The sequence below is a fragment of the Zootoca vivipara genome, chromosome 15 (assembly GCF_965207765.1).
Source record: "Zootoca vivipara chromosome 15, rZooViv2.hap1.1, whole genome shotgun sequence".
In the NCBI taxonomy this organism is placed as follows: Eukaryota; Metazoa; Chordata; class Lepidosauria; order Squamata; family Lacertidae; genus Zootoca; species Zootoca vivipara.
This window is the reverse complement of record NC_142598.1, coordinates 15,123,528-15,150,281: the sequence shown is the minus strand read 5'-3', so window position 1 is coordinate 15,150,281 and position 26,754 is coordinate 15,123,528. Positions and strand designations below refer to the sequence as shown.

Genomic DNA, 26,754 nt, shown 5'->3' with positions numbered 1-26,754 from the left:
AATAGACTTTAAAATCTGTATCTTATTCCTGAGCTAAGTCCATTTGTGGATGAACCAGAAGAGTAATAGGTAAGGGTGATCATGGCACAGGGCACAGTCCTTGCAGAAAAACTCTGGGGAGTCAAACTGATCCTTCTTTCTCCCACCCCAAAGTCACTTATAGTTAGCAAGGGCATACTAGCTGGAGGAGACTCTTGAGAGTCCCATGGACTGCAAGAAGATCAAACCTATCCATTCTTAAGGAAATCAGCCCTGAGTGCTCCCTGGAAGGACAGATCGTGAAGCTGAGGCTCCAATACTTTGGCCACCTCATGAGAAGAGAAGAATCCTTGGAAAAGACCCTGATGTTGGGAAAGATTGAGGGCACTAGGAGAAGGGGACGACAGAGGACAAGATGGTTGGACAGTGTTCTCGAAGCTACGAACATGAGTTTGACCAAACTGCGGGAGGCAGTGCAAGACAGGAGTGCCTGGCGTGCTCTGGTCCATGGGGTCACGAAGAGTCGGACACGACTAAACGACTAAACAACAACAACTAGCTTAATAATAATAATAATATTTTTGTGTACCCCCACCCTTTTGGCTGGGTTGCCCCGGCCACTCTGAGAAGCTTCCAACAAATATACAAAGGCACAGTAGAACATCACACATTAAAAACTTTCCGATACAGTCATACCTTGGTTTAAGTATGCTTCGGTTTGAGTACTTTCAGTTTAAGTACTCCGCGGACCCGTCTGGAATGGATTAATCCACTTTCCATTACTTTCAATGGGAAAGTTCGCTTCAGGTTAAGTAAGTACGCTTCAGTTTAAGTACTCCGCAGACGGTCTGGAACGGATTAATCCACTTTCCATTACTTTCAATGGGAAAGTTCGCTTCAGGTTAAGTACAGACTTCCGGAACCAATTGTGTACTTAAACCGAGGTACCACTGTACAGGGCTGTCTTCAGATGTCTATGGAAGTTTGTGTAGTTATTTATCTCTTTGACATCTTATGGGAGGGTGTTCCGCAGGGCTTGCGCCACTACTGAGAAGGCCCTTTGCTGGGTTTTCTGTAACCTTTTAGACCCTTGGAAGCCATCAGAATCCCAAGCTAGTGCACCCCAGCCCAGCATCAAAGGGAGAGAGTTGGGCATGTTCAAATGGTGGTGGTGGGGAAGTAGACAACCAACTCATCCATGTGCCCTCTGGTGAGATGAATTGCCTGTCCTCTTTGCCACTTAAATGCTTAAAAAGATCTTAATGGAAACATACAAACATAACATAAAGCTCTTGTGCTTTATGTTAATTAAGGTTTATTTGTTGCATTGTTTATTTGTTGCATTATTATAATGCAATAATTTTTAAAAAAACTTTGTGCCAAGTCACTACCATACTGTGGGATTCCCTGGGCTACAGTAGTTGTCTTAACATCAGTAATGATGGTTGAGTCTTCATGCTTAATAGCTCTATGGAGCCAACAAAAAAATGCCTCTATTCTAGGCTGGTGCTGTGGTCCAGGGTCTCCTAAGGTGCAGCTAGGTAAGGGACAGGTGGAAGGAAGGAAAGGCAATGGGAGTATTTGTAAAGTCAAGCAGCAGGAAGGAGGAAGTTGGATCCAAGGTTTGGCTTCTTAGATCATGGTCTCCGTTTCCTTGAGGAAGGACTTATGGTAAGAGATGGCTTGCACCTCACAGCAGTTGGCAAGAGTATGTTTGCTAAGAGTCTTGTGAAGCTGCCCAGGAAAGCTTTAAACTAAATCCTGAGGGGGAGGGAGACAATATTACAGACGACAGGAATACCTAGTACTGGGAATAATAGCTTCATTGAAGGAAACAGCTGGACTTGTGGTTTCACTTTCTATACTAAAGCACAGAGTATAGGAAACAAGCAGGATGAATTTGAGCTCTTAATACAGGATGGCAACTATGAAACTCATGACTGGAATGTAGAAATAGAGGGGTATATCCTATTCAAAAGAATAAGCCAAAGAGGAAGGGAGGAAGAAGTGCATTACGTTAGGGAAAACTGCTTTACAAAATGTGTACATTAGTGTCACAGAACGAGCTGGCCAGTTCCAACAGCTCCAAGTTGGAGTTAACTCTTTATTAGCAGAAACATGATCTTCACAGACTTGACTGAGTGTCAGGTCTAATGAGCACAGCAGCTTATTCCCTGTAAGTCTTGCTCCATGAAATCAGCTGCCAAGATTAAAACTCCCCACCTCCCTACAACCATCTATTTTTCCTCCTCTCCAGGGCTCCTCACCCCCAGCAATCAGAGACTGTGCCTGTCCTTGCTCCTCCAGTTTCATGCCTCTTCTATTTCTGGGAGTCAGGGAAGAAGGGAGCTTGTCGCAGCAGGAGGGGGAGATACCCATGAAACTTCACCAGCCTGATCATCTCTGCTTCTTGACCTCCCTCCTCCCACTTGCCTGTTTCAGCTTCTTCCTCTGCCTCTGGACTTGTCTCTGCCACAGACTCCCAGCTCACTAAGCCCTGTTACCTCTTCAGCTTTCGACACCTCCTCTTCCTCATCTCTTTGCTGTCCCTCCACTGCTCCCTGGCTTCTGAGCCTTTTCCCCTTTGGGTTCCCCATCTGGTTCCCCCTACCATTCCTCTGCTTCCAATCAGTCCGTGACAATTAGGAGAAATTCTCACTAAAATGCTGATCAGTTTTCATGAGGACTTAACAAAAAAAGCTGCCATGGAAAGGTAGAGAACTGAACTTGGAAATATGACAAAACTGAAAGAAACCAAAGTTGACAGATTCATCCATTCCTGTGTATCATGTTATCTGACCAAAGCTTAGATTATTAAATAGGCCTTGCAAAAGAGTGAGCTGACCATGGCTTAATCCTTTTTGCCCAAAGTATGCTTAAGATTTGCCATGGGCATACTTGCCTGCTAAAATAATTCCATGCTCATGCAACCCTAGTTGTCGAAGCTGAAAAGAAGAAGAAGATGAAAGCTGCCAAGGACCTGCAAACCTTCTGGAAATATTTGGAACCAATTCTGAATAGTGGGAAACCAGGATCAAATCTTTTTCAGATAGCTCGCCTCCATCACCTAGTCAAGGAGTCTTCCTTTCCTGCTGACTGGAGTAACGCTGACATGTTGGTTAGTAGCAGTGCTGTTTTTCTAGAAAAAGTGGTGCCAGAACTCACCCTCATTTTCTTAGTATGGCAATGGTGCCCACCTGAGAGGTGCCGGAACTGAGTTCCTGTGAGTTCCCCCTGAACTAAAGGCCCTGGCTAGTTGTATTGGGTTATATTTGATGCAGCACTAAGGTTAACATTCCGTTAGTGCATGGATTTCTCCTTGCGCCATTGATCATTTCCCCATTCTCCTTGCCCATGCACCCCCTAAATAGGATCTAGGGCCTTCCCCCAACACTTTGGAGCAGATTTGGGGGTGGTACGGGCCATATGGGAGGAAAAGGAGGAAATTCTTTTGTGCCCATTGTCTTTTACAAGAAGCATTTGTGTTACGTAAGCGGGCAATAGTGCATGGTGTGACATTTGTTTCTAATTCTGGAGTGGGAATAGATGTTAATCTGAACCCCGAGGTTTAGCATAGTCCCTCACCAAGGTATTGTTATAGATCAATAGACCCTTAAGGTTCAGTTTGAGGCTTCCTAGAGCAGAGATGGGGAACCTCCAGCCCATACGAAGCCATTTCCCCCAAACTATGCCCACCCACACAACCCATCAACTGATATATCTGGTGCTGTCTGCTGATTGGCAGCAGGACAGGGTGTAATGCATCATTCATTGGTTCAAGCAGCCCAGCACTTCTGCTGGAGCCTCTGAAAAGCAGAGGTTCAAGTAAGAGCTGTCTGAAAGGGAGAATGCTCCTCTGTTTAAAATCTGAGCGGGCAGCAACGAGTAGAAAGACGTCTGCATTGTACACACTGCTTTTTCTAATCCTTCACCCCTGCTGCCTGCTCAGACGTTTAAAGGCTCCTGTCTCCTCCTGCCCATCCCAAGCAGGCAGCAGACGGTGGGGAAGAGGAGAAAGAAGCTCACTCATTCAGCTGCTTAAAGGGCTTTACAAGTCTCCCCACACTCCACTTACAAGCCTCCAAGATTGGATGTTTAAAGGGGAAGCATGGGGAGACTTGCAAAACCATACAAGGGCATGGTTGAACAGAAGCTTCATTTGCAAAACAATATGTCTTGTATACCAAATTCTCCTAAACGGATGATGGAAAGAAAAGGCATTTGCTGTAGTTGTCATTTAGCTTGGAATTCTGGTCTTTGGTGGTATGGATTCACTGCCACGTGTTGGTGAGTGGAAGAAAAAATAGGAACTCTCCCATAATGGAAATCTGGGGGGTTTTTTTGAGGTGGGATAATATTTATATTAAAATGCATTCAAACTGAATAGGGCAAAGTCATGCTTGTTGTGTTATTCGATAGCATGTATAATTCATTGCTTAGAAGTTGGCTGAGTTCCCATGTGTTCTGCATGTTATAAAGCCAGTCTTTATATTTCCTCCTTTTATTTTGTGTAGCTTGAATTTGGAACGGAGCTCTTTGAAGTTGTGGCATGTTTGATGTATGACTGCCTGGACTGGAAAAGACAGCATCAGCACTTCTTGAAATCCACCAAATTTATTAATGTCCCCGTAGTAGAAAAGAAGAGCAAGACTGAGGTTAGAGACCACGTCCATGCTTGGTAGCAGATGTATTTCCATGTAAAATTGTGCATAGGAGTACATTTCTGCATAAATATGCATCATCTAGTAGATAGTTCAGTGTCAGTAGTGTGGTCCAGAGCAAAAATGGTTGGATGGATTAGTCTTGGAAAAGCCATTACTTCTCGGGTCACTGGGCAGTTCTAAGATCCTGCTATTCCTTTGGGGCACTTATATCTGATCCAAGCACAAGTAAAGAAGAAGAAAGCACCCCAAATGGCAAAGAAGGGAGAAGTACACAAAGTACACGAATACCAGTTGTTAGGAATCACAAGTGGGGAGAGTGCTGTGGCATTCCGGTGCTGCTTTTGAGCTTTGCACAGGCATCCGGTTGGCCACTGTGAGAACAGGACGTTGGACAAGATGGGCCATTGGCCTGATCTAGCAGGTTCTTACATTCTTACTTCCAGCTACACAACCAGAGTCCATGGGAGCCCTGCCAGTTGTGGGGTGGCGTACCAAAGTGTATCAGTGAAGACATTACAGAAGGAGCCAATTTTGGTGTGAGCTATGGGGAGATTCCCCTATAACAACTCTCAGCTCCACATATACAATCTAACCTCCGCCAGACACAGTAATGCCACAGCAGCCTCTGCTGCCTTTGCTACTGTAGAGCAGGCTCTAAATCCTGCTCCACAGGGGTATGAATCTCCCCTTTTTACTCACCCACCACGTACCTGTACACACATACTCATGTATCTACTGAACATGTAAGCGCTTTTTGACTTCAAATCACAGAGGAAGTGAGGGGAGGCATGACACCCTCTCCCACCCAAAGACTCCCTAGAACAAGGGTTCAAGACGCATGGGGGAGGGGGGTGAAAGGAGCCCTTTGTGGGGCATGGATAAGGAGGCATCGGAATAGGCAACACAGGAAGCCACAGCCATTTGTCATAGGAGCAACCTACATTTATGACATTGCACAGGTTTAGGAAGCAGGAGGCTGCAGCCCAGCAAAATTTTGTTACATTTGGAGGTAGTGAACCTCCCAAAGATCAGGTGAGAAGGTGGAATTTTTTGGGGAGGGGGTATTTTGTTGTAATATATGACATAGTCTGAGGACATAGGAACTAACCCTTCTTTTTACAGTTTAAAGCCCAAGTCTACTACAACAGGCTCTCCATAGGACTTTGACTACTCATAAAGTTTAGCCAGTTGAAAAAGCAAAAGCCAGACCAGAGCTGGCTACCCGTCCCTTTCCCAAAAGCATAATCAAATATACTGGTTATGATCTACAAACCCCTATGTGACTATGTGGGAAGTTATTCACCCATGCAAATCTGGATTCTAAGATCCGCAGAAGATATCCATCTTTCTGTCCTGAAGTACATTTGGTGGGGACTCGAGAGAGGACTTTCTTGGCTGCTCTCAGGTGCTGGAACTCCTTGCCAAGGGCAGGCCAGCTAGTCCCATTTCAGATGGCCATGCGTTGGCTGGCAAAGACATTTTAATTTTGACAGGCCTTTTGGCCTATAGGTTGCCTTGCAAATGGTTAAACAGGTTGTGTGAATTGTGTCGGAAAGGAGGGGGTTCATCTAAGTCATGGAAAGGACAGCCTAAATTCTACCTTAATTCAAAAATTCTCCTCCAGGTGATCCCAAGATTCCTCCAGCACTCTATGTGACTCAAACCTGCAGTAGTTCCTTGCATCACATTATTCACAAAGAGTGTCCAGCAGCAAAATTGACAACCTGTTTAAGTACTTAATTCAAGTACTGCAATAACTGGGTTGAAAAGTTGAATATAAGACGGCTGTATTGTCATAAATGTTTTTGTTTCACAAGGTACCACCCCCTGCTCCAACCACACCTTCAAGGAGAAAGCAGGCAGCAGAAGAGCCTGCTGCACCAGTTTTAACAACAGGTATGTGTGAAGTGTCTGTAAGTTATTCCTAAACTTTGTCATCGAAAAGAGTAATTCCTTTTCAACATGCTGGAGAAATAGGGCAAAATATGTGTAAACCTTCTGCAGATAGCAGTGGGGTGATGAGTTTTGATTAAAGCTGCCATCCAGAACCTGAGAATTCTAGCATCTGTAGTGAGATGCCTTCTGAAGCAATTCTTAAGCATTTTCACTGCATCAAGGCATAAAGGTAAAGGTAAAGGGACCCCTGACCATTAGGTCCAGTCGTGACCGATTCTGGGGTTGCGCGCTCATCTCGCATTATTGGCCGAGGGAGCCAGCGTATAGCTTCCAGGTCATGTGGCCAGTATGACAAAGCCGCTTCCGGCAAACCAGAGCAGCACATGGAAACGCCGTTTACCTTCCCGCTATAGCGGTTCCTATTTATCTACTTGCACTTTGACATGCTTTCGAACTGCTAGGTTGGCAGGAGCTGGGACCAAGCAACGGGAGCTCACCCCGTCACAGGGATTCGAACAGCTGACCTTCTGATCAGCAAGCCCTAGGCTCAGTGGTTTAGCCCACAGCGCCACCTGGGTCCCGCATCAAGGCATACTGAATGTCAAAAACGTGCTGTTTATTTCAGGGTAGATTTTATATTCTCCAATATGGAGGATCAGCCATTGTATATATCTTCTTCCCTATAGGTCCATTTCTTATACCCACCTTGCACCTAACCGCCTGGATCTTCCTCCTCCCATACATTGCAACTAATTTTTGCCTTCCCCATCAATTCTGAAGCCACCACTCCTTCCTACTCTGCAGCCCCCTTTGTATACCCCTTTTCACTTTCAACCCCTCCTACACCTCCTCCCCTTCCTTTTTTTTGCAACTCCTCCTTGCACATAGACTCCCATTTAACCAGTTAGACCTCCCTACCCAATGCAATTACTAACCTCCCTTTTCACCTCCCCATTTCTAAAGCCATCTCTCTTTTCCAACCCCATTTTGCCTTCACCCCCCCTTTTTTTCAAACCACCTCCCTTCCAAGTTTTCCCTTGACATGGAACACCCACATGGTGATTTTGCAGCTCTTCATTGCCCCCTTCTCATCTCTGCTCTCCAACCCCAAGCAGTCTCCTCCTTCCTCACCCACATATGTGCTGTTGCTGATGTCATATGCAGTTATACCAATCTCTGCAACAGCTTGGGGGTGGGATTCCTGAATTTTCCTCCTGCTGAAGCAATGTACTCTGGAGCTGCCAGCCCCCTCTGGGACTTTTCCAGGCCGCAGCCTGGAACACTGTCGCTGATGCTTCCTTCTCCTGCCACAGCCCAAGAGGCCCATGCCCAAATACAAGAGTTTGAGGTGTTCTGGTAGGCTGAGGGAAACCCAAGCCCAGCAGGCCCATCTTTCAGCAGAGATGAAGAAGGAGGAACGTTGGGGCCGAACTAGGCCCTGGACTTTCCTGCATACTGCTCAGAATTGGGTCTGCTGGTCTCAGGCTTCTTTGGTTCTCAGGAAAACCCCACACTAGATTGTCAATACACTGTCATTCATATGACACTTTGCGATGCTAGCTCCATCTGTTGGTGACCACACAAATTTCAGTATGATGACAGACCGGTACAAATATTATATATGAAGAAAGGGCAACATTACTTTTTGATTACAGATGTGGACATGAGGTATTATAATGACCTCCTGAACCCAGTCCCTGATGAGATTGTTTCTGTTCCCTTGATACTGGAATGCATGTTGCAACAGGTAAGCACAGTCATCAGTATATTCAAGAATAGTAGTCTTTTCTTTCTTTCTTTCTTTTTAAGGTTTTGTGTGCAGCTAAAAGTCCTTCACATGGTATGCACAGGAAAGTGACCTTATGGGGAAATAACTGCTTTACTAGTTAACGGGACTGGAGCTTTCTCAATTATAACTGTCCCAGTTCTCAGTCAACAGTTTTCTTTTTCTTTTTTAAAAGAAAAAAAGAAAAAAATAAAGAAAAAGGATAAAAGAGTTACCTTCCGAGTCATTTCCCACCGCTTGTCTTCTAAATATATTTTAAAAATTGCGTTCCTTCATTTATCATGTCTATCTTAATTTCGATTAATTTTGTTTTATCACACTAACATTTTCCAGATTCTAATTTTCCTCATGACTATCTAATTTAAACAGATCATCAACTCTGTTTTAACACCATTTCTTTTAAAATATTCCTCTACCACTCCCCATTCCAATTTAGATTTCTGCTTAGAAGTATTCCGAATTGCTGCCGTCATTCTTTCTAGATTCATAAATTCAATCAGTTTTAATTGCCATTCTTGGATTGTGGGTAGATCTTCCTTCCTCCATTTCCTAGCTATCACTAGTCTCGCTGCCACGCTCGCATACAAAAAAATATTTCTTTTGTTCTCAGGAATATTTTCTGGGATAATGCTCAATAATAAATACTCTGGTTTTTTTCTAAAAGTCAACCTCAACATTTTTTTCATTTCTTCATAGATTTCGTCCCACCATTTATATATTTTTCCACAGGCCCACCAACAATGAAAAAAATTTCCTCCTTTCTCGCCGCATTTCCAACAATTATCTAAATCATTCCTATATATTTTGGCCAATTTACTGGGAGTCAAATGCCATCTATAAATAAGTTTTAAGATATTTTCTTTTATATTCATACTAGCCGTGAATCGCATTGAAACCTTCCATATACTCTCCCATTGTGCTGCATAGATCGGCCTCCCTAAATCTTGTGCCCACTTTATCATTACCTCCTTAACTACTTCATCTTTTAATTCCCATTCTAACAAGAATTTATATATTTTTGATAATGGCTTTTCCTTATTTTCTATTAATAATTCTTGTAATTTTGACTTTCCAATTGTAAATCCTATTTTTTTATGTTCCTGAAAAAGGCTTTGAATCTGTACGTACTGCAACCAACTGTTGCAGTACTGCTTGATCTCTTCATATGGTTTTAGTTTCCATTGTCCCTCTTCACTCACCAAAACCTCTTGGTACGTCAACCATCTTCCTTTTTTCCACCTTCTCCCTAGGGCTGTCATCTCGAAGGGCGAGGCCCACCATGGTATCTTCGGTTCCATTAGATTTTTAAATTCTTTCCAAATCTTAAATATTGATTTTTTGATCACATGATTACTAAATTGTTTATTTTTCCCTTTCTCTATTTCTAATAAATATGTATGCCATCCCCCAACATTTCTAAATCCTTCCACCTCTAGTAACTCTTCATCTTCTAATATTAACCAATCTTTAAGCCAGCACATACACGATGATGCATAATAGAGTCTCAAATCTGGTACCCCCCACCCCCCTCTACTTTTAACATCCGTAAGTAGTCTGTACTGGATCCTTGGTTTCTTGTCCAACCATATAAATTTACTTAAATCTCTCCTCCATTCTTCAAAAATCTTTCTCTCCCCCAATATAGGCAACATTTGAAATAAAAATAAAATTTTTGGTAAAATTGCCATCTTTATTGTTGCTATCCTACCTGAGAGAGAGAGATTTAAGCCCCTCCATCTCTCCATATCTTTCTTTATTTCCCTCCATAATTTTCCATAATTATTTTCATATAAATCTATATTATTAGTACTAATTATGATACCCAAATATTTAAATTTATTCACAATTTCCCAATTTGAAATTTGTTGCAATTTGCTTTTGTCCAATTGTCCCACATTTTTCAACATCATTTTTGTCTTTTTTTCATTAATTTTTAATCCTGATATTTCTTCAAAAGAATTTAATATCTCCTCTAATTTTTTGATTGAAATCTCTGGCTCTTCTAACATTACAATCATATCGTCCGCAAAAGCTTTTATCTTCAAATTTTTATCTTTCACTCTGATTCCTTCAATTTCCTCCTCCTTCTTAATATCCACTATTAAAAATTCTATTGATATTATAAATAACAACGGGGATAGAGGGCAGCCCTGTCTTGTTCCCCTCTTTATTGCGAAATCCTCTAATACCTCTCCATTCAGTATTAACTTAGCCGTTTGATTATTATATATTGAATTAATTCCTCTCATAAATTTATCATCTATTCCAATTTCTTTTAATGATCTTTTCATAAATTTCCAAGATAGAGAGTCAAAGGCTTTTTCTATATCTAAAAAGACAAAGGCTGCCCTCTTCCCCGGAGACCAATCCAAATATTCCAATAGATCCAGTACCACTCTCACATTTTTTGCCAATTTTCTTCCCGGTAAAAATCCTTGTTGGTCTTGCCCTATAATCCTAATTAATATTTTTTTCAATCTAGCCGCTAAGATGTCCGTAAATATTTTATAATCAACATTAAGTAACGAAATTGGCCTAAAGTCCCCTACCTGTCTTTCCTCTTGCTCTCCCTTCGGTATTAATACTATATAACCTTCTTCCCATGTCTTGGGTATGGTTCCCTTCTCTAAGATATCATTCATCACTTTTTGTAAAATTTCTCCTAATTCTTCTCTAAATACTTTATAATGTCTGCTCGACAAGCCATCCGTTCCGGGTGACTTCCCCAATTTTAATTTATTTATGGCTTCATATATCTCTTGTTTTGACACTGATTTATTTAACATTTCTCTCTCCTCTTCTAATATTTTATCTTTCCTCCTTTTTGAAAAATATTCCTCTAATTTCCCCTTATCTAGTTTCTTTTCCTCATATAGGTTCTTATAAAAATGATTAAAACATTTCTGTATTTCCTCTTGCCTTCTCAATTTTTTCCCTTTATAATTTATTTCCGTAATTAATCTCTCTTTTTGATTTTCCCTTAATTTCCATGCTAATAATTTTCCTACTTTATCTCCCCATTCGAATGTTTTTTGTTTAAGCCATCTTATTTTATTCTCAATTTCTTGTCCGACCAATATAGATAATTCTTTTTGTAATACCTTCACTCTCATTTTCAAATCCTCATTTTTTGGACTATCTGCCAATTCCCTTTCCTTTTCATTAATTTCCTTTTGTAATTTTTCCATATTTTTTTCCCTTTCTTTTTTAACTCTACTTTTTTGCTGTATATATAATCCCCTTATAAAGGCTTTACTCGCATCCCAGGTTGTCTTTAACTCTACTTCCTCCGACATATTTTTCTCATAAAATTCCTTTAGTAATTTTTTAACTTTCTGTATAAAATCCTCATCATTTAATATCCTTTCATCCATTCTCCACCTTCTATTTTTTATATCTTTCCCTTTAATTTTCACCATTGTTGGATTATGGTCTGTAATTGATTTAACCAAGATTTCAGTTTTCCCCGTCATCTGTATCAATTTCGGTGAGAGCCATATCATATCAATCCTAGAGGCTGATTTTTTTGCCCCAGAGTAATAAGTAAATTTTTTCTCCTTTGGATTTTCTTTTCTCCATACATCTTCTAAGTTGTAGTTTTGTACCAAATTTCGAAAAACTTCTGGCAGTCTTCCCCCGTTCCCCCTCCTCCCCTCTGTTCTATCCACCTCCCCCTGCATAACACCATTAAAGTCTCCTAAAAGCACTATTTCTTCATCCATTATATGATCCCCCATTTTCTTTCCCAATTTCTCAAAAAATTCCTTTTTGCATCCATTTGGTGCATAGATATTTACAATACATACATTTCCCTTTGGTAAGTACAGACGCACCCCAACCATTCTCCCCTCTTCATCTTGGAATAACTTTTCTGCCTTAATCTTTGGTTTAACGTAAATTATTACTCCCTTTTTCTTCTTTTTGTTTGATGAAATAAATTCATTTCCTATTCTCTTATTTATCAAAACCCTTTCATGATTTTGTGATACGTGAGATTCCTGGAAACATACAACGTCCCAGCTACCTTTTTTTATTATATGTTCTATTTTGTTTCTTTTTAATTTATCGTTTAAACCATTCACGTTCCAGGATATAATATTTAAATCCATTACTTTATTTAAACTCTGTTTCAATTAAATAAAAATAAATTGGGGAGAAAATTTACAAACTTCAAAACCAGGACTTAAAAATGAAAGAATTAAAGAGGGGGAGGGGTGAAAGTAAACAAAGAATGTGATATTTCCAAAGTCTAAGTTTTCCACCCCTCCACCTAAGAGCTCTAGTTGGTAAGAGTGTGTCTGCACTTCTCACTACAACCCCTTCCAGGAAGAATACAGGGAGATTTTATCCCAAATTCCTTAACTTATACTCTCCTCTTGTTGTTTTACAACAAGAAAAAAGGGGAGGGGAAGAAGAAACAAGGGGTGAAGATCTTTATCCAAAGGGAGAGAAGTCCCCCCTCCCCCTAAAAAGGAAATGGAAAGAAGATCAGTCTCCCTATAAACAAAAGAAGAGAAGTTCTTTTATATACAACAATCTTCAAGAGCTTTCGCCCACTTGCAGGTCTTCGTCTTCCTTGTCTTCCTCCAGTTCTTTAAACAGTTCCTTTTTGTTTCTGTTGCAAAATCTTTCCGCCTCCGCCACCGATCTAAAGGTCTTCTTTTTGCCTTTGAAGGTGAAAGTCAATCCTTCAGGATACTCCCATATGTACCATATTCCATTTTTGCTTAGGGTCTCTGTTACTGCTTTGTAGCCCTGTCTCTTGAGCCTAAATCTCTTCGGAATTTCTTTGAAGATGGCTACTGTTCTTCCTTCTATCGTCAAATCCTCAACCTTTTTCCTCTGCAAAATTTTCTCTTTGAGGAGCATTGAATTTAAGAAAATCATCACATCTCCCGGTCCCTTGAAGTTTTTTGTCCTATCCGTTCTTACTCTATAGATCTTGTCTATATCAAGCATCAGATCCTCTTCTCTCACTTTTAGCCATGTTGCCAATCCTTTAATCATTTTTTCTTCTATTTGCTCTCTTGCCGACTCCGGGACACCCCTCATCCTTAAAATCAGCTCCTTCTGCCTCATCTCGAGAAAAGCAATCTGATCTTCAAGCTCCTCTTGCTTCTTTTTCAATCTTTGTGTCATTTCATCTTCTTTCTCCTTTACTGATCTTAGATCTTTGTTTTCTGCAGCTATCTTTTTTATTGCTTCCTCTTGTTTTCCTATCTTCACATTTATGTCTTTCACCGCTTTATCTAGTTCCTTGTTTTTATTATGCAGCTCTCTCATCTGCCCAGTCAACTCCTCTATCATCTTGGTGTTGTCACCCACTTTAATCTCAATTGAGTCCACTTTGGTTTCAACTGAGTCCAATTTTTCGTTTAAAGTTTTATTCATTCCTATTATCAGTTCTTTTATGTCTGCCAAGGACTCACCTTCTGGGATTGGAGTTGACATTGATTGCCTTCTTGGTTGGTTCCCTGCCAATGCAGTGGAACTAGCTGGATTCTCCTTGAACTTTCTTATGGGCATTTTATTCCTCTGTTTGAGGATAAATACTCAGAGTCCTAATTTTCCCCTTTCCTTTCCCTATCTGGGAGTATCCTTCTGTGTATTCAGTCTTTCATCATCCTTTCCTTACAGCAGTCTCATCAAGAAAAGAAAAAGTCGAGAGAAAAGGGGGGGGAGTACTTTGTGGGCTTTAAAAGTCTGCTAAGTTTCGATGCCTTGGCAGTCTGCCAGCTTTCAGTTTCCAGCCTCAGCTTTCCCTCTTTGTCACGTAGATACAACAGCTGCAGCTGCAATGTCTTTGATCTCCTTCTCTCCTCTTCACCTCCTCCTCCACCCTGTTTCCCCCTCCTCCTCCTTCTCCTTGTCTTTCGCTTCGGAAAAGAACCTTTCAAAATGTCTTTTCAAGCCTCCCGATCTCCATCTTGAAATGAGGGATAGTAATCAATTGTTCAATTAAATTCTATTTTTACTCTTGCGCTCGGTTTTCCTGTCTCTTTCAATCTCTCTGACTTCCCCCAGCGCGTTTAAACAGTGACCCGTTGTTCAATAAACAACTCTTGTTCTGTCAGAGGGCTCTTTCGCAATTAAACAGCGGTGCGTTTACTGACTCCTTCGACTTAGCCTCCCGCCCGCGGTCTTAGTTTTGTAATCTTTATGTCAACTTTGTAACACTCACGGTCGGTTTATCGTTAAGATGTATCTTGTCGAAGAGCTCTGGTGCTTGCTAGGAGCGGAGATTCTCGGGCGCCGCTGCAGCAGACACTGTAGAGTTTTTGCGTGCGGCTCCTCTCAGCGACTCTCACCATTCAATGGTGCCGCCGCCAAGTTCTGCCGAAATCACGCCGCTTTTCTCAGCTTCAGTGAGGGACCCGTACCCTCACCTTTCCCTTGGAGGGGTTTTAGGCGCCAGCCCCCCTCCAAAGCGTACTTTGTCTGCTTTTTAGAGCTCCCAGATTGCCGGAGCTCCCTCTCCGCGATCCGTTCCCTAGCCCACCATTACCGGAAGTCCCTCAGTCAACAGTTTTCATAGTTGTTGAAGACATCTGAAGGCAGCCCTGTTTAGGGAAGCTTTTAATGTTTGAAGTCTTATTCTGTTTTTAATGTTCTGTTGAAAGCCGCCCAGAGTGACTGGGGAAACCCAGCCAGATGGGCAGGGTAGAAATTATTATTATTATTATTATTATTATTATTATTATTATTATTATTAATCTATAGTGACTCCATCCTAAGCTGGGTGGGTCCCAGTATTCCTTGTTCCTGATAATGGACAGATTTGGGATTCTGCTGGGATTCTGACTGTCCTGATGCTCATATTATAACCATGACAGCCATGGAGTTATCCTATTTATGTTTTCTTTTGCTAGGTTGTTGCATCAGAACAGAATCTTACACCACCAAGCTTGGTGGTTCCAGAGCCTCGTGAAGATGGGCTGGATCATACCATTGCAAGTCACATGGTTTCGATCCTTCCTTCTCTTGCCCTTCCTGAGAGTGAGAAAAAGGTTTGTATTGCCAAGTACAGTGGTACCTCGGGTTGCGTACTCAATCCGTTTTGGGGTCGATAGAGTGCTTCTGCGCACGTGCAAAGTGCACAGAATGCTTCTGCGCATGCATGGCGGAACCCAGAAGTAAACACTTCTGGGTCCGCACGGTCCTTAACCCAAAAGTACGCAACCCGCAGCGTATTCAACCCGAGGTATGACTGTATTACTATTTTGTTGTTTAAAAATATAGATACTGTATTTTAAATTTGTGCTTTTACTTTTATTAACAGAATCTTTACAACTCCTTTTATCCTCAAAATAAAGACAAGACCATGGATCAGAAATGGCCTCTTATACTGAACTACCATGATACCCTGTCCCAGAGATTGTACTTCCTAAAGGTAGAATGTTGTGCAGTTTAGTCTTCCTTCCTTCCTTCCTTCCTTTCTCAGTAGCATTGAATGTGTAAATAAAGACACTTTGAACAATGAGGGGGAAATAGCAGGTAGGAACATTTTCCTGTATATTTGCTAGGACCCAAAGGACTTCAGAGGCTGGAACTAATTTCACACTCATTGCATCATCATCATCATCATCATCATCATCATCATCATTGAGGTAAAGGACCCCTGGATGGTTAAGTCCAGTCAAAGGCAACTATGGGGTTGAGGTACTCATCTTGCTTCAGGCCCAAGGGAGCCGCCGTTTGTCCACAGACAGTTTTCCGGGTCATATGGCCAGCATGACTAACTACTTCTGGCGCAATGGAACACCGTGACAGAAATCAGAGCTCATGGAAATGCCATTTACCTTCCTAGCACAGCAGTACCTATTTATCTGTTTGCACTGGTGTGCTTTCGAACTGCTAGGTTGGCAGAAGCTGGGACAGAGCAATGGGAGCTCACTCCATAGTGCGGATTCGAACCACTGACCTAATGGGGAAACCCAAGAGGCTCAGTGGTTTAGACCACAGTGCCACCAATAATATATTTATACCCTGCCCATCTGACAGGGTCACCCCAGCCACTCTGGGTGGTTTCCAATAAATTAAAACACAGTAAGACATCAAATATTAAAAGCTTCCCTATAAAGGGAAGATGTCTTCTAAAAGTCCGTTTATTTCCTTGACATCTGATGGGAGGCTGTTTCACAGGGCAGGTGCTGCTACTGAGAAGACCCTATGATTGGTTCCCTGTAATTTCACTTATCACAGTGGGGGAACTGCCAGGAAGCTCTCACAGTTGGATCTCAGTATCCAAGCTGAATGATGGGGGTGGAGAAATCCCCCCTAATATACCTTAAATAGTGAAATGAATTGTATGATATGGGTACACACTCTCCCACTCCCAATATAGTGCCAGACCATGGTAACATCAAACTGACTACCAAATGGTGCGACATTTTAGATTACTGATTTGGTGTTAATATCTTTGCTTATTTGGTATAAATACCTTTTGTTCCTTATTTTTGCATGGCGGTGACCAAGGTTACCATTTCTACCATCTGCCCCCCCCCCCGTACTGGGCAAAATTTGCCCAGTTCACTTCACCCAATAAAAGAACATATCGCTTTGCATCAAGAGAAGGATGAAGAGAAGATTAACGAAGAATGAAGTGGCTACATCAGGAAATGATGGACATACATTTGCAACAGGAACGGGAAACCTAATTTTTAAAAGAAATTGGATCAAATTTAAATAATTTGGACAGATTTGTATTAATTTGGAAAACCAATAAAAATATTATATATATATATATATATATATATATATATATATATATATATATATATATATACACACACACACACACACACACACACATACACCCTATCTGCTGGTTACAGAGCTTGCTATTCACTAAGATCTGACATTCAAATAAAATTACATTCTGCTCCTAAAACCTTTTTTTACAATAAAATCTCCTTTAAAAGTGGTTAACAAAAGGTAAAACCACAAAATCAGGGAGAAATAATAATAATAATAATAATAATAATAATAATAATAATAATAATAATAATTACAGTGGTACCTTGGTTCCTGAACGTAATCCATTCTGGGAGTCCGTTCAACTCCCAAAACCATTTGAAAACCAAGGTGCGGCTTCCAATTGGCAGCGGTCAAGCGGAAGCCGCGTCAGACATTCAGCTTCTGAAAAACGTTTGCAAACCAGAACACTTACTTCTGGGTTTGGGCATTCAGGTGCCAAAACGTATGAGTACCAAGGCATTGGAGAACCAAGGTACGACTGTATTATTAAGACTTAAAACATTAAAACATACAAATGTTCAAAAATACTAAAACATTAAATTCCCATTAGCATGTCTAAGCATCTGGGTAGACTTGTCTAAACAAGGATGTTTTTCACAGGTGCCGAAAATAATACAGCAAAGGCGCCTGCTTGATATCTATAGGCAGGGAGTTCTAAAGCGTATGTGCTGCCACAATATTGCATGCAGAGAAGTGACAGCAGGCATATATGGGATTGCATTATGGGTGTCAACTATTGCATACTTGTGTCCCCCTCCAAAATTTCTAAGTGTCAGTTTTCAGTTCAATTTTCAAGTTCAGAAATATTTTTATGTAGGATATATAGGGCATAAACATCGGTTAATATTTGATTGTTTCTTTTTTCGCTTCAGATGCAGGGTAGTTTAGACCCAGCCAAGGTTGAAGATGAAATGATGTGCAAACTGCCTTTGATGGATCTTCTTAAATTCCCTCTTCCGCCACCTGGAACCAATACCAGACGCCTTGCCAGAATCCATGAGCTCATGCATTATTGCACTAGTGGTAACACGATTCCTTTATTGTAAACAGTTCCCCCCCCCCAAGTCCAAACTGGTTGTAATAAGGTATTTTTTATAGGACCAGGTAAAGGTTTGACTCCCTTCACACCTTTTTAATGTATTATAGGCCTCCCTTGGCAAGAAGAGGCTGGTACAAGTGTGAACTACATCTGAAGAAGTGTGCATGCACACGAAAGCTCATACCTATGACAAACTTTGTTGGTCTCTAAGGTGCTACTGGAAGGGTTTTTTTTATTTTGTTATAAATGGTAATAAGAGAGGTTTCCTGGTAAATAGGGTAGAATTGTCTAGAATTGCTCCGGTTGCCAGGCACGAAGGGATTATGCTTCACCTGTTGCAGTGCAAGTCACTGCTCTTCCTGTTCCTGAACTCTTTCCCCAATTCATAAGTCTGGGCTGTAAGCCGTACATTGTATTTTAAAAAATAGGTAATATAGTACAGTACAGGCGACTCCCCACTTCTGTAGGGGTTACATTCCAGTGCTCCGCGTGCATAAGTGGAAATCACATAAGTGGGGAGCACCCTCTAAACACCCTTTAAATGCCCGCTCTGCCACTCTCTCTGCAACCCAGATCAAAAATACTGTACGAAAAAAGATCCACAACTGGAATTGAAGCTCTGGGGCTGCCTGGAGAATGTGTGGGAAAGTGGCTGCAGCTGTAGAGCTGGGCGATATTGCAATTAATTGTCTGAAAGTGGTATGACCTTCAAACCGCGATACCAGTTTCAGACTTTTTGAGCTGGCAATACTTGCAGTTCCCCAGCCACTGCCAGCACCTCATTCCCTCCTGCCTTCCTGAGCTGTGCTGGCGGCAGCCAGGAAGCCACAATGTATCGCCAGTTCAAATTGCCTTGATCAGCTGAGAGGTGAGCAGGAGTGATATGGGTTAGGGTTGGGCAATTTCAGGCGTCGTGATATATCAGTACATCACGATATTCAGCTGCTGATCTATCACAATGTTGAAAACCAGCTATCACCCAGCTCTATGCTGCTGCTGTGCTCCCCCCGTGTCAGGTGTTTGGCAGGGAGGCTGAGCAGCCTAAACAAAGCCCTGCTGGACTCCCTTCCCTGGCCTTACTGAAGTCCTCTTCAAGCTCCAAGGTGGGTCTCCTCATGAGCCACAAGGACTCTCCAGCTGTCAGGCTTTGGGGGACCGGATCCCTCCCCTAGTGGCAGTAAATAAGCAGATCAAACGAAAGGAGCGTTCTTACCAGTTACTTTCTTTAATAATCAAAGCGAGAGAGAAAGGAATGCATATCTCTCTAGAAATGGCGTTGCTCCCAGTTAAGGTTCACCCCCTCCGTCCCCATTCATCTATGTCACTCCTACATCTGGTAATCTGAGCTTGTTGCCGCTACACTTTCTGTTCTATCACTCTCAAAGCCCATCTAGTCTTAGGCGAAGGGGGGTTAGGGATTATTTCCAAGGACACAGAATCTGCCAGCTGTCTCTCTCCTGGTGGTTCCTCTTCTAGCTGTTCCTCATCCAGTATTTCCCAGCTTTCCCCCTCTGGACTATGCCCCTCTGCAAACCACTGTTCTAAATCAATACAGTGGTGCCTCGCTAGACGAATTTAATTCGTTCCACGGGTCTATTCTTATAACGAAAAATTCATCTAGCGAATCCCATAGGAATGCACTGAATTTTTTTTATTTGCCCATAGGAATGCATTAATTGAATTTCAATGCATTCCTATGGGAAACCGTGATTCACTAGACGAATTCTTCATAAAACGAATTCATCTAGCGAGGTAACCTCCGCTAGAAAAATCCGTTCTTTAAACGAAAATTTCGTCTTACGGGGCGTTCGTTAAGAGAGGCACCACTGTACTGCCCTCCTGCCCTTGGGAAGGTTCAGAAAGGGGGGGGGCTCCCACAATTCCTCAATCCAGCCCCTGACACCAGCTCTCTCCCTCCATTTCCTGGTATGAATTAAATTATTATTTCCTGGCGCCGCAAATATTCACAGATGCACACAAGATGATAATGCACAAGTGGGAGGGATTCCTGTATATCAATGAAAAGTGACCAGTGCCTGTAGGAAAAATATCTCATCATGGGACACACTTTGCTGGCATTGTTGAGTTTACTTTCTGTGCCTTGATCTTCCTACAGAACACATGAACTGGGCTGAAATAGAGCGAGCTTTTAAAGTGTTTACATTTGAAAGTCTGAGGCTGACAAAGGTAGATGACTCTGGGCAGCTAGAAGGCTGTGGCAGAATGCTTGGTGGTGATGATGAGGTGTCTTACATCCCATGGGATAATCCTGCTAATTTTGCCAGACAACTGAGACAAGAATTGATGGACCTAAAAATATCACAGGAAGAGTATCTGAACAAATCAGGTACATAGGTTACCATAATTTTATTTATTTATTTAATGAAATTTATATATCACTTGATTGTTTAAAAAACACCTCAAAGCTGTTTATGAAAGATAAAACAGTAAAATCAAGAAAAATTCACAACCATGTATTAAAACGGTGCGTGTTATTGCTAGACCTCTTACTGAAAGATTTATATACATTTGCTGCTGAAACAAAGGGCAATAAAGGCACAAGTTCAAAAAGGGATTTTAAAGAATGCTTTGTAAGTCATCTTGGCCAAGAGATACATTTTCCAGCATGACCATTGTTTGCCTTGGCCCACACCCACACCCACACCCAAAGCAAAATTGCTGATGCCCCTGTTCGCAGACTTCTGCTCTGCAATGGTGACGTGTGGCATCTCCAAGAAGGCTCTGCATACACATTTTGCACAGATCACAGAGAAAGTGGTTCTTTTGAAAAACCTAAAAGAAGAGCTAGAGATAGGAGAAAGCTAAGTGTTGTTAGCCAAAGGATGAAACATATGGAAGTATCCTAGCTAAGCAGGGATGATGAGGGCTGGGAGGCAGAGTAGGAAGAAAATTTAAAACATAGGTCCCAAGGTCCGGATTGAAAAATCTGGGATCGGCAGCGCCGCAGCACCGGCAGTCGCTTCTACGCACTTCTGGACATGCGTAGAAGCGACTTCTGATGCCGCTGTGCCTGTTTCCAAAATGTCCGCAGCACCAGAAGTTGCTTCTATGCACTTCCGGACATGCGTAGAAGCAACTTCTGGCGCTACGGACATTTTGGAAATGGGCACAGTGGCATCGGAAGTCGCTTCTATGCATGTCCGGAAGTGCGTAGAAGTGCCGGCACCAGAAGAACATGGCCACCGGCAGGAGCTCCGTAATCTGGGAGAATACGGGGTATTTTGCCATTCGGGACACCTGCGGGAAACGGTAAGAAAATACGGGGGTTTCCCGGGGAAAACGGGGTACTTGGCAGTTTAAAGGCAAGGCAGTTAGAATAAGGAAGAAAAGGTTTGACTGCCAGGGCCTGGTCTATATTTGCCACAGAGTAGGATGGGAAATGCTGAGATCATAAAACAGATTACAGTACTAAAGAATGCAGGTATACTACTTAAGAACACCATGGTGCACCTCTACTAGTGAAACCAGATGCCTCCATCTGCTCCACCTGCAATGAAACATATCTCTTCCATATTGGTCTCTATGGGCACAGCAGGCACTGTAACTCTCTAGTGGTTTGACTTTATTCTCAAAGGTATACTCTTCCATTGTCTCCCAAAATAGACAGATGCCAACAGCAGCTGTTAAAGGAATTTATATTGAGATTGTTAATGTTATATATGTTTGGAGATGGCTACAATCCTAAACACAAGTACTAAGGAATAAGCTCTGTTGAAGATTCTTCCAAGTAAACATAGCTAGGGAATTGTGCTGATGCTGTCAGAAATCTGAGTCTTATAGTATTGCTTAGGTCACAGTATTCTCTTTTGATCTTACCATTTTTAATCTATTTGCGATATTACTTCAGAGCCGAAAGGATTCAAAGTTATTTGACATGCCTTCATTCTCCTTCACAGTGAAGTCATGGTCCATATTTAACATTTTTCAGAGGTCAGTCCCTCTCCACAGTCCACTTGCCCTCAGGCCATGCTGCAGATGAGCAACTGCACTATTCACAGACCACGTGACACTACCAGAGTCCACAAGAGGCCAATCTGCTTTTCCCACATTGTTTCTGTGCAGCCACTTTGAATGTTGAAACTTAAACTGGAGATTAGGGAACTCCCATTCTGACTTCGGAATTTCTCTGATTTGCACCTCCTGTTCATAGGGCTTTTCACTGACAGTGCTTTTCATAGTCGACAATATTTCCCTTTTACATTTGAGAACAGTATTCAGAGACCATCAGGACTTTACCATTCAGGTAGGCTTTATTTGGAAACAGCCTCTTTCCCTTTCCCTCTGTCTTCACTTTGGCATTAAAACAAAGCACTCATTTTTCTCATCGGTGATCAGTCTGCCAAAATACACCCATACTAACAAACTTATCTGCAGAGAATACCAACAGCTAAGCAAAGCTTATCCCTGAAAGTCTGTTATGTTCCTTAAAGAATCACAAGGCAATCCAGCAGGCTGGCAGAACCAGCAGCTAGTTTATGCTAAGATAATTTTTAGTATTGCGTAGTCAGCATCCTATGCACTCCCAGCAGTAGAGTGTAGCTGCCAGTTCACACACTTAGCTATGCCCACCAGCAGGGCCGTCTTAAGCCTATCCAGCGCCGTGGTTCAGAGATCCTTCCAGTGACCCGCCCTCCCCTTTCCCAGCCGGAAAGCCGGAGCCACGCCCTGCCTTGGGGACGCACACGTGCTTAGTTCGAGCAACTGTGCCTCCTGAGGCGCCAGACCTGTTACCTCACTTTCCCGTGCTTTCGCAGAGCAGCGGGTGAACACAGGGCCGGCTCTGGTGTCTGCGGTGCCTTCTTCCACGCAAGATGCTGTGGAAGGCTTTTTTGCAGAAATGATAAGCAGACAAGCCGAGGTGGGTGAATGCATACTTTTCCCCCCACCCAATCCGTGGGAGAAATAGTTGAAGGACGGGACTCAAGGCCAGGGCCGTCTTAAGCCTCCTCCTGCGCCCCACCCTCCTTTCTCAGCTTTGCTGCGCTGAAGGAGGCGGGCAGCAGCTGGAAGGCAGCTCCTCCAGCAGGGAAGAGTTGGAGGCTCCGGGCATGGCGCTGCTTCAGCGTGGCGGGCGAGGGCACCACGCCCTGCCTCTTCCCTGTGCCTTGGTGGCCACGGCAGGCGGAGGCTCTGCTTTGACGCAGTGGACGAGGGCAGTGAGCCGATGCCAGGAGGTGCTGCGTCCAGCCTCCGCCTCTTCCCAGGCGCCCTCCAGAACTGGGTGCGAACTTGGCGCCCTGGTTCCCCGCGCCACTTGCCTCTATGGGCAAGACGCCCCTGCCCACCAGAAGCAAGAAAGCTGAATTAAGAACACAAGCCGTGTAGTGCAGCAGACCTCATAAACAGGTGGTCCCGGGTCCAGTCTTCCTACTGGAAAAAGCTAGGTGCAGTCCTCGCACACAGCACACCTTAGGTGTCAGAGCTAAACAGGGGGAGCGCTACATGAGCCATTTGGCTATGGCATCACACGGGCTCTGCCAATCACATTGGCCAAAGGTGCACCCTCGCCTCTCATTTGTTGTTAAAGAGTATGTGTGTATGTGAAACACGAAGACACACAGATTGTCCATTTCAGATTAAGGAGAAAAAGAATTAAGGCTACAATCCTATATACTGGGAGTAAAGTCCGTTGATTTCTTTTGAATGGGACTGTGCCATAAAGAAGCGAATCCTCCTGGTTCATGCACTTGCTGACCCAAGGATTTCCATGGAAGTTCATAAACAGACATTATTATTAAGAGAGAGGAATATTGTAAGAAAGAGGCAAGCCGGTGCTCTGAACAATGTAGAGACCGTTTATCAGGGTAGAGCAGGATGGAGATTGGGCCACCAGCATTTAAGTAACAGGAACAGCCAAACAATTAACCAGATGAAAAGATAAAATATGTCTGTGGGTATGTTAGTGTATGCATCTCTTATCCATCCACCCATCTATTTAGCTTTATTTTTCAGATCGGGTTGCTGAATTTAGGAGTGATCTCAACGCTCCTCTTGAAAATAAGGTAAGAAATACTCTTGATTGAAATGTACTGTAAAGTCTGTACATGTGAATTATGGGAGCTGAGAATTTCCTGTGTGTTTTTAATTTCACATGTATATATAATGATAGATGCTCTTTAGTGATTCAAAACCTTTCCTCTTAAAGATTATATGTATGCTAATAAAAGTAGAAAAGAATCTTCTAATGCTACATTGTTGTACTCTAGAATCATAACTGGTTAAAAATTCTTACCCATTATCATTCTGTACTGCCTGCGATTCTGTCTCCTTTCAGTATGGGCAGTTCCCTTGACATACATCTAAGCAAATTTAGCAGCCCCGCGTGACTTTTTTTTTGAATTGGGGCTCTAGGAGAGGGTATTTAATGGTGGTAGAGATTTGGGGTAAACCTGGCAGTGATCTACCCCCATTTTGGGGAGTTTAGCTCAGAGTTGTTGAGCTTTTTAGGGAGGAGGAAAGCCCCCCTTTTTAGGGGTTCAGCTCAAAGTTGTTGAGGTTTTTTTAGGGGAGGCAAAGTTGTTGAGCTTCTGTGGGGGGAGCCAGTGATCTCGATCCACCTGTTGGACGTGCCTGCTGTAAATTCATAAATGCTAGGATGTGGGGTTATTTGTGCAAGGGGATTCTTGGGCTGCCTTATGCATGCAGTCTGGCTGGCTGGGGGAACAGCAGAGCTGTTAGCATTACAATACTAGGAATGAACTGATCATGAGATAGCTTCAGCTAACTGCAGGTGCAACACAGATCTACTCAACTCACATCTCAGCATTTCAATTTGGTCATAGGGGGAAAATACTAGTTAGGTCTATCTGTCACCATGATATATGGTGCAAGTTTTTCTCATGATGTTCGAAGGTCAGTTGGTAGTATTTGTTGAAGCTGCTCCCATTGCTTTATATAATTTGAAAGTTCAAGATTGCTCTTGAAGAAGAAACCTGTGTTCCAAAATAGACTGAGCTGTAATAAATCCTATTAGTAGGCATTTTGGGGAACTAATTAATTCTGTTAGTACTTTTGCATTCTTTCTGGTCTCACATCTAGTTGTGTCCTCCCCCCCCCACTTTTTTACTTCTGTATTGCGTTTTTTATTGAAAGGAGAGGCAGGTGACACCTCCCATTCCAGCTTCCATTCTCAGTGCGAGCTTTCTCCTTTATCTGAGCAGATCCATGTCAAGCTTACTCTGATAGATTATTTGAGAGAGAATCTATGTGATAGTTTTTGTTGGGATGGGTGTTGATGCTTGTCTGAAAGGATCTGTCCAAGTCTTCCCATTTACCAAATTAAAAATTAGTTTTGTGACTCCCAAGCCAAAAAGGAAAAGGTTAGAATCATAGAACTGTAGAGTTGGAAAGGACCCCCGAGGATTATCTAGTCCAACTCCTAGCAATGCAGGAATCTCATACATGACAGATGGCCACCAAACCACTGCTTAAACCCCTGCTCTGTGGTCTTCGTTGTATGTCATTAGTGTTTTATATCTCTTGGTGTTTCTTAAGATACATTTAGATGCAGAGGCAGATACAGAATTAGTTGCCATACAGGAGACCCAGCAGCGGTGTTTGAAAGACTGGAGTTTTGCAGAACATTTTCAACCACACCTTCTCTTCCAGGTATTTTAGCTGCTTTTTCTTCATGATGTAGAGGGGGGAAACAGAAAAGTATATTGAGCATTTCATTTCTATATCCCTGCTTCAGATGTAAAGCTGATGAGTGATGTTTCTTAACCATTTGCGCTTAGCAACCCTGTTAAATCTTAATTGCACGCCTGTCACCAAAGCAGGGGGAATTGTCTTTGTATTCTGTTTTATCTTGGATATCATCATAGGTATTACTTGTTGGGAAGAGTAGAGGTGTCGTTTACTGTACCCATCTTTACTTCTAGGAGTGTCCTTTCCCTTGATACAAAAAATAGGTCACACAGGACTTAGTGAAAGAGATGTTCCTTCTCTTATTTACATATGAAGAACTTGCTGGGCACCTTTTTCTGGGCAGAGGGGGAGTTACTCTTCCATCATAGCTCTTCTGCAATAAAATGTATTTGCGTACACATGATACAATCAACCTGTCATGAAGCCCGTATATTAACTAAGATAGAGCTGGTGTCATCAGCGTGTTAATGACATTGGACCCCGAACCTCCTAATGCCAGCTCCAATGCCTTTATATTAAACAACATTGGAAATAAGAATAGTGCCCTGTGGCACAACTGCTAGGGGGTTAGACATGTAATCTTCCAACAGTATTTTCTGAACTGAATCCTGTAGGTAGGAATGGAACCTTCGGGTTCCCCTAGGCAAGATAAAACAACTAACAAATTCAATAAATGAAATCAATAATAGCCACAGCAACACCGTGCCACCAACCCATGGAAACTGTGCAGGAGGATTAATTGCTCAATGGTCTTGAAAGCTGCCACAAGCAAAAGCAACAATATTGCACTTTCCCTGCCCCACTCCTGATGGTGGTCACCATCTGGGCAATCAATGTCTAGTATTAGTTACAAAAAAGTACATTAAATGTGCTATAAATATGTTTTTTATGTTAAAACTGTTCCCCCAAAATGCCCTTTCCCCATTGCCAGTCAGTTACAAAAGTTGAGTTTTCCTTTCGTTCTC

At 42.4% G+C, this 26,754-nt stretch overlaps 1 protein-coding gene across 2 annotated transcripts in view; it reads left to right on the top strand.

The window, feature by feature from the left end:
* Positions 1–26,754, top strand: part of SPAG17 (sperm associated antigen 17) — an 88,092-nt gene that overhangs the window by 11,048 nt on the left and 50,290 nt on the right. Inside the window, exons 7-17 of one of the 2 annotated variants that reach the window (XM_060268869.2) lie at positions 2,916–3,097; positions 4,494–4,634; positions 6,461–6,539; positions 8,195–8,286; positions 15,195–15,332; positions 15,605–15,715; positions 17,955–18,105; positions 20,238–20,468; positions 22,293–22,385; positions 24,095–24,144; positions 25,637–25,750. In XM_060268869.2, the coding sequence (XP_060124852.2) occupies positions 2,916–3,097; positions 4,494–4,634; positions 6,461–6,539; positions 8,195–8,286; positions 15,195–15,332; positions 15,605–15,715; positions 17,955–18,105; positions 20,238–20,468; positions 22,293–22,385; positions 24,095–24,144; positions 25,637–25,750 (1,382 nt within the window). The remainder of the gene's footprint in view (positions 1–2,915; positions 3,098–4,493; positions 4,635–6,460; positions 6,540–8,194; positions 8,287–15,194; positions 15,333–15,604; positions 15,716–17,954; positions 18,106–20,237; positions 20,469–22,292; positions 22,386–24,094; positions 24,145–25,636; positions 25,751–26,754) is intronic. The other variant, XM_088658775.1, reaches the window with a different exon arrangement.